Consider the following 8,704-nt stretch of genomic DNA (forward strand, 5'->3'; position numbering starts at 1 on the left):
ATTTTTTCTATATATATTTTTAGCTGTCCAATTAATTTCTTTCTATTTTTAGTAGAGATAGGTTCTCACTCTTTTCAGGCTGATCTTGAACTCCTGACCTTGAGTGATCCTCCTGCCGCAGCCTCCCAGAGTGCTAGGATTATAGGCATGAGCCCCCATACCCGGCCCAATTTTATTTTTTAAAATAATGACTATACAATCGGTCAGAGATCACTTGTAAGGGTGATACAAGTAAGCACTTGATTTTAAGTATCACAAAATCAAGCCAGAGATGTAGAGATTACTAAAAAGTAAGTTCGCTGATCTAGGAGCTTATAGTGTGCTCCCTGTCTACCTAAAGATCTATCAGTCAATTCTATCTAGCTTTTCCAAGATGTCTCAGTATCAGCATCATAGTGGCACCCATCCGTAGATTAAATTACCACAAAGTCCCTATTCAGCATAAGATTTCTTGATATATTTATAGTTTTTAAGTTGGGAAACTGTTATCATGTGAATATAGTAAATGAATCTGCTCCTCCCCCCAAAAAAATTTTTTAAGCCATTGTCAGAATGGGAAATGTAAAATAGATTAAAAAAATAACATTTTTAGTTTGGCAGATGAGTAATGTTTAAAACAGTAAACATTAAATGAAATAAAGAACAAAAGGAGATGTGGAATGCTTAGAATTTATAGAATAATTGGTATAATATTATGCCTATTGTTTTCTATCCTTTTATTTGCTGTTCCTACATACAGATTTTGACCTTAATTTTGGGATCTTTTGATTTTATTTCAGACAAATCCTAAGAGAGAACAACTGCCTACAAACCTTATTACAACACTTGAAATCTCACAGTTTGACAATAGTCAGTAATGCATGTGGAACTTTGTGGAATCTCTCAGCAAGAAATCCTAAAGACCAGGAAGCATTATGGGACATGGGGGCAGTTAGCATGCTCAAGAATCTTATTCATTCAAAGCACAAAATGATTGCTATGGGAAGTGCTGCAGCTTTGAGGAATCTCATGGCAAATAGACCTGCAAAGTATAAGGATGCTAATATTATGTCACCTGGTTCAAGCTTGCCATCTCTTCATGTTAGGAAACAAAAAGCCCTAGAAGCAGAATTAGATGCTCAGCATTTATCAGAAACTTTTGACAATATTGACAATTTAAGTCCCAAGGCATCTCATCGTAGTAAGCAGAGGCACAAACAAAATCTCTATGGCGACTATGTTTTTGACACCAATCGACATGATGATAATAGGTCAGACAATTTTAATACTGGAAACATGACTGTCCTTTCACCATATTTGAATACTACGGTATTACCCAGCTCCTCTTCATCAAGGGGAAGTTTAGATAGTTCTCGTTCTGAAAAAGATAGAAGTTTGGAGAGAGAACGAGGAATTGGCCTAGGCAACTACCATCCAACAACAGAAAATCCAGGAACCTCTACAAAACGAGGTTTGCAGATCTCCACCACTGCAGCACAGATTGCCAAAGTCATGGAAGAAGTATCAGCCATTCATACCTCCCAGGAAGACCGAAGCTCTGGGTCTACCACTGAGTTACATTGTGTGACAGAGGAGAGGAATGCACTAAGAAGAAGCTCTGCTGCCCACACACATTCAAACACTTATAATTTCACTAAGTCAGAAAATTCAAATAGGACATGTTCTATGCCTTATGCCAAACTGGAATATAAGAGATCTTCAAATGATAGTTTAAATAGCGTCAGTAGTAGTGATGGTTATGGTAAAAGAGGTCAAATGAAACCTTCAATTGAATCCTATTCTGAAGATGATGAAAGTAAGTTCTGCAGTTATGGTCAATATCCAGCTGACCTAGCCCATAAAATACATAGTGCAAATCATATGGATGATAATGATGGAGAACTAGATACACCAATAAATTATAGTCTTAAATACTCAGATGAGCAGTTGAACTCTGGAAGGCAAAGTCCTTCACAGAATGAAAGATGGGCAAGACCCAAACACATAATAGAAGATGAAATAAAACAAAGTGAGCAAAGACAATCAAGGAGTCAAAACACAACTTATCCCGTATATACTGAGAGCACTGATGATAAACACCTCAAGTTCCAGCCACACTTTGGACAGCAGGAATGTGTTTCCCCATATAGGTCAAGGGGAGCCAATGGTTCAGAAACAAATCGAGTGGGTTCTAGTCATGGGATTAATCAAAATGTAAGCCAGTCTTTGTGTCAGGAAGATGACTATGAAGATGATAAGCCAACCAACTATAGTGAGCGTTACTCTGAGGAAGAGCAACATGAAGAAGAAGAGAGACCAACAAATTATAGCATAAAATATAATGAAGAAAAACATCATGTGGATCAGCCTATTGATTATAGTTTGAAATATGCCACAGACATTTCTTCCTCACAGAAACAGTCATTTTCATTCTCAAAGAGTTCATCTGGACAGAGCGCTAAAACTGAACATATCTCTTCAAGCAGTGAGAATACATCCACACCTTCATCTAATTCCAAGAGGCAGAATCAGCTCCATCCAAGTTCAGCTCAAAGTAGAAGTGGTCAGACTCAAAAAGCTGCCTCTTGCAAAGTTTCCTCTATCAACCAAGAAACAATACAGACTTACTGTGTTGAAGATACCCCAATATGTTTTTCAAGGTGTAGTTCATTATCATCTTTGTCATCAGCTGAAGATGAAATAGGATGTGATCGGACAACACAGGAAGCAGATTCTGCTAATACTTTGCAGATAGCAGAAATAAAAGAAAACAGTGGAACTAGGTCAACTGAAGATCCTGCGAGTGAGGTTCCAGCAGTGTCACAGCACATTAGAACCAAATCCAGCAGACTCCAGGCTTCTGGTTTATCTTCAGAATCAACCAGGCAAAAAGCTGTTGAATTTTCTTCAGGGGCCAAATCGCCCTCCAAGAGTGGTGCTCAGACACCCAAAAGTCCACCAGAGCACTACGTTCAGGAGACTCCACTCATGTTTAGCAGATGTACTTCTGTCAGTTCACTTGACAGTTTTGAGAGTCGTTCGATTGCCAGCTCTGTTCAGAGTGAACCATGCAGTGGAATGGTAAGTGGCATTATAAGCCCCAGTGACCTTCCAGATAGCCCGGGACAAACCATGCCACCAAGCAGAAGTAAAACCCCTCCACCTCCTCCTCAAACAGTTCAAACAAAGCGAGAGGTTCCTAAAAATAAAGTACCTCCTGCTGAAAAGCGAGAGAGCGGACCTAAGCAAGCTGCTGTAAATGCTGCGGTTCAGAGGGTCCAGGTTCTCCCAGATGCTGATACTTTATTACATTTTGCCACAGAAAGTACTCCAGATGGATTTTCTTGTTCATCTAGCCTGAGTGCTCTGAGCCTTGATGAGCCATTTATACAAAAAGATGTGGAATTAAGAATAATGCCTCCAGTTCAGGAAAATGACAATGGGAATGAAACAGAATCAGAACCACCTGAAGAATCAAATGAAAACCAGGAAAAAGAGACAGAAAAACCTATTGATTCCGAGAAAGATCTGTTAGATGATTCAGATGATGATGATATTGAAATACTAGAAGAATGTATTATTTCTGCCATGCCAACAAAGTCATCACATAAAGCCAAAAAACCAGCCCAGACTGCTTCAAAATTACCTCCACCTGTGGCAAGGAAACCAAGTCAACTTCCCGTGTACAAACTTCTACCATCACAAAACAGGTTACAGGCACAAAAGCATGTTAGTTTTACACCAGGAGATGATATGCCACGAGTGTATTGTGTCGAAGGGACACCTATAAACTTTTCCACAGCTACATCTCTAAGTGATCTAACAATAGAATCTCCTCCAAATGAGTTAGCTGCTGGAGAAGCTGTTAGAGCAGGGGCACAGTCAGGTGAATTTGAAAAACGAGATACCATTCCTACAGAAGGCAGAAGTACAGATGAGGCTCAAAGAGGAAAAACTTCATCTATAACTGTACCTGAATTGGATGACAATAAAACAGAGGAAGGTGATATTCTTGCAGAATGCATTAATTCTGCTATGCCCAAAGGAAAAAGTCACAAGCCTTTCCGTGTGAAAAAGATAATGGACCAGGTCCAACAAGCATCTGTGTCTTCACCTGGAACTAACAAAAATCAATTAGATGGTAAGAAAAAGAAACCTACTTCACCAGTAAAACCTATACCACAAAATACTGAATATAGGGCACATGTAAGAAAAAATGCAGACTCAAAAAATACTTTAAGTGCTGAAAGAGCTTTCTCAGACAACAAAGATTCAAAGAAACAGAACTTGAAAAATAATTCCAAGGACTTCAATAATAAGCTACCAAATAATGAAGATAGAGTCAGAGGAAGTTTTACTTTTGATTCACCTCATCATTACACACCCATTGAAGGAACTCCTTACTGTTTTTCACGAAATGATTCTTTGAGTTCTCTAGATTTTGATGATGATGATGTTGACCTTTCCAGGGAAAAGGCTGAATTAAGAAAAGGGAAAGAAAATAAGGACTCAGAAACTAAAGTTACCAGTCACACAGAACTATCCTCAAATCAACAATCAGCTAATAAGACACAAGCTGTTACAAAACATCCAATAAATCGAGGTCAATCTAAACCCGTACTGCAGAAACAATCCACTTTTCCTCAGTCATCCAAAGACATACCAGACAGAGGAGCAGCAACTGACGAAAAATTACAGAATTTTGCTATTGAAAATACTCCAGTTTGCTTTTCTCGTAATTCCTCTCTGAGTTCTCTCAGTGACATTGACCAAGAAAACAATAATAACAAAGAAAATGAACCTATCAAAGAGACTGAGCCCCCTGACTCACAGGGAGAACCAAATAAACCTCAGGCATCAGGTTATGCTCCTAAATCTTTTCATGTTGAAGATACCCCCGTTTGTTTCTCAAGAAACAGTTCTCTCAGCTCTCTTAGTATTGACTCTGAAGATGACCTGTTGCAGGAATGTATAAGTTCTGCAATGCCAAAAAAGAAAAAGCCTTCAAGACTCAAGGGTGATCATGAAAAACATAGTCCCAGAAATATGGGTGGTATATTAGCTGAAGATTTGACACTTGATTTGAAAGATATACAGAGACCAGATTCAGAACATGGTTTATCCCCTGATTCAGAAAATTTTGATTGGAAAGCTATCCAGGAAGGTGCAAATTCCATAGTGAGTAGTTTACATCAAGCTGCTGCTGCTGCATGTTTATCTAGACAAGCTTCATCTGATTCAGATTCCATCCTTTCACTAAAATCAGGAATCTCTCTGGGATCACCATTTCATCTTACACCTGATCAAGAGGAAAAACCCTTTACAAGTAATAAAGGCCCACGAATTCTAAAACCTGGGGAGAAAAGTACATTGGAAAGTAAAAAGATAGAATGTGAAAATAAAGGAATCAAAGGAGGAAAAAAGGTTTATAAAAGTTTGATTACTGGAAAAGTGAGATCTAATTCAGAAATTTCAAGCCAAATGAAGCAGCCCCTTCAAACAAACATGCCTTCAATCTCTCGAGGTAGGACAATGATCCATATTCCAGGAGTTCGAAATAGCTCCTCAAGTACAAGTCCTGTTTCTAAAAAAGGTCCACCCCTTAAGACTCCAACCTCCAAAAGCCCTAGTGAAGGTCAGACAGCCACCACTTCTCCCAGAGGAGCCAAGCCATCGGTGAAATCAGAATTAAGTCCTGTTGCCAGGCAGACATCCCAAACAGGTGGGTCAAATAAAGGGCCTTCTAGATCAGGATCCAGAGATTCCACTCCTTCAAGACCTACCCAGCAGCCATTAAGTAGGCCTATGCAGTCTCCAGGACGAAATTCAATTTCCCCTGGTAGAAACGGAATAAGTCCTCCTAACAAATTATCTCAACTGCCAAGGACGTCATCCCCTAGTACTGCTTCAACTAAGTCCTCAGGTTCTGGGAAGATGTCATATACATCTCCAGGCAGACAGATGAGCCAACAGAACCTTACCAAACAAACAGGCTTATCCAAGAATGGCAGTAGTATCCCAAGAAGTGAGTCCGCTTCCAAAGGACTAAATCAGATGACTAATAGCAATGGAGCCAATAAAAAGGTAGAACTTTCTAGAATGTCTTCAACTAAATCAAGTGGAAGTGAATCTGATAGATCAGAGAGACCCATATTAGTACGCCAGTCAACTTTCATCAAAGAAGCTCCAAGCCCAACCTTAAGGAGAAAATTGGAGGAATCTGCTTCATTTGAATCTCTGTCTCCATCTTCTAGACCAGATTCACCCACTAGGTCCCAGGCACAAACTCCAGTTTTAAGTCCTTCCCTTCCTGATATGTCTTTATCCACACATTCATCTGTTCAGGCTGGTGGATGGCGAAAACTTCCACCTAATCTCAGTCCCACTGTAGAGTATAATGATGGAAGACCAGCAAAGCGTCATGATATAGCCCGCTCCCATTCTGAAAGTCCTTCCAGACTTCCAATCAATAGGGCAGGAACCTGGAAACGTGAACACAGCAAACACTCATCATCCCTTCCTCGAGTAAGCACTTGGAGAAGAACTGGAAGTTCGTCTTCAATTCTTTCTGCTTCCTCAGAATCCAGTGAAAAAGCAAAAAGTGAAGATGAAAAACATGTGAACTCTATTTCAGGAACCAAACAAAGTAAAGAAAACCAAGTACCCACAAAAGGAACATGGAGAAAAATAAAAGAAAGTGAAATTTCTCCCCCAAATAGTACTTCTCAGACCACTTCCTCAGGTGCTACAAATGGTGCTGAATCAAAGACTCTAATTTATCAAATGGCACCTGCTGTTTCTAAAACAGAGGATGTTTGGGTTAGAATTGAGGACTGTCCCATTAACAACCCTAGATCTGGAAGATCTCCCACAGGTAATACTCCCCCAGTGATTGACAGTGTTTCAGAAAAAGGAAATCCAAATGTTAAAGATTCAAAAGATAATCAGGGAAAACAAAATGTGAGTAATGGCACTGCTTCCATGCGCACCACGGGTTTGGAAAATCGTCTGAACTCCTTTATTCAGGTGGATGCCCCAGACCAAAAAGGAACTGAGACAAAACCGGGACCAAGTAACCCAGTCCCTGCATCAGAGACTAATGAAAGTTCTATAGCAGAGCGCACCCCATTCAGTTCTAGCAGCTCAAGCAAACACAGTTCACCTAGTGGGACTGTTGCTGCCAGAGTGACTCCTTTTAATTACAACCCAAGCCCTAGGAAAAGCAGCGCAGATAGCACTTCGGCCCGGCCATCTCAGATCCCAACACCAGTGAATAACAACACAAAGAAACGAGACTCAAAAACCGACAGCACAGAATCCAGTGGAACTCAAAGTCCTAAGCGCCATTCTGGGTCTTACCTTGTGACATCTGTTTAAAAGAGCTGTAAGGATGAAACTAAGAAAATTGTATGTTAATTATAACTGCTATATAGAAATTTTGTTTCAAATGAAACTTTAAAAGACTGAAAAATTTTGTAAATAGGTTTGATTCTTGTTAGAGGGGTTTTGTTCTGGAAGCCATATTTGATAGTATACCTTGTCTTCACTGGTCATATTTTGGGAGGCACTCTTGATAGCTAGGAAAAAATCGTAAAGCCAAGTATATTTGTACAGTACGTTTACATGTATTTAAGTAGCATCCCATCCCAACATCCTTTAATTATTGCTTGTCTTAAAATAATGAACACTACAGATAGAAAATATATATTGCTGTTATCAATCATTTCTAGGTTATTAACTGACTAAACTTACATCAGGGAAAAATTGGTATTTATGCAAAAAAAAAAAAGTTTTAGTCTTTGTGAGTCCATCTAACGTCATAATTAATCATGTGGCTGTGAAATTCACAGTAATATGGTTCCCAATGAACAAGTTTACCCAGCCTGCTTTGCTTTACTGCATGAACGAAACCGATGGTTCAATTTCAGAAGTAATGATTAACAGTTCTGTGGTCACATGATGTGCATAGAGATAGCTACAGTGTAATGATTTACACTATTTTGTGCTCAAAACAAAAAAAAAAGTCTGTGTAACTGTAAAACATTGAATGAAACTATTTTACCTGAACTAGATTTTATCAGAAAGTAGGTAGAATTTTTGCTATGCTGTAACTTGTTGTATATTCTGGTATTTGAGGTGAGATGGCTGCTCTTTTATTAATGAGACATGAATCGTGTCTCAACAGAAACTAAATGAACATTTCAGAATAAATTATTGCTGTATGTAAACTATTACTGAAATTGGTATTTGTTTGAAGGGTCTTGTTTCACATTTGTATTAATAATTGTCAAAAGGGCCTCTTCAAAGCTTATATGAATTTTTTTCTTCAGATTCTATGCATTAAGAGTAAAATTCTTACTGTAATAAAAAAAAAATTGAAGAAGACTGTTGCCACTTAACCACTCCGTGTATTGGCACTTAACGCTTCCTGACAAAACTTTATGTGATTAGCACTTCCTGATGTTTAATATTTTTCCACCTAAACATTTTTTTTCTTACTCTGCTACAGCTTGGTTAAAATAAATTCATATGCTAGTAATGTAAACTGCCTAGCACAGGACTAAGCATTGAACATAATAGGCCCATATAGGTTATTTCCTTTTTCTTAATAGAATTCTGTACTTGAAAAACTGATGATGCTTATAGGTATTAATACAAGTGATCTCTTCCAAGCTTTACAGTGTAACTTGTCCTGCCCCTTCATCTTCTCCTTGTTGCTACTGGG

At 38.7% G+C, this 8,704-nt stretch overlaps 1 protein-coding gene across 1 annotated transcript in view; it reads left to right on the top strand.

The window, feature by feature from the left end:
* APC (adenomatous polyposis coli) overlaps positions 1 to 8,378 on the top strand; it is a 130,751-nt gene extending 122,373 nt beyond the window's left edge. Inside the window, exon 16 of the mRNA XM_012659545.1 lies at positions 780 to 8,378. Within this exon, the coding sequence (XP_012514999.1) occupies positions 780 to 7,356 (6,577 nt within the window). The 3' untranslated portion in view covers positions 7,357 to 8,378. The remainder of the gene's footprint in view (positions 1 to 779) is intronic.
* Positions 8,379 to 8,704: the final 326 nt, after the last annotated feature.

Source organism: Propithecus coquereli, unplaced genomic scaffold, assembly GCF_000956105.1.
Source record: "Propithecus coquereli isolate 6110/MARCELLA unplaced genomic scaffold, Pcoq_1.0 Scaffold62, whole genome shotgun sequence".
Taxonomy (NCBI): Eukaryota; Metazoa; Chordata; class Mammalia; order Primates; family Indriidae; genus Propithecus; species Propithecus coquereli.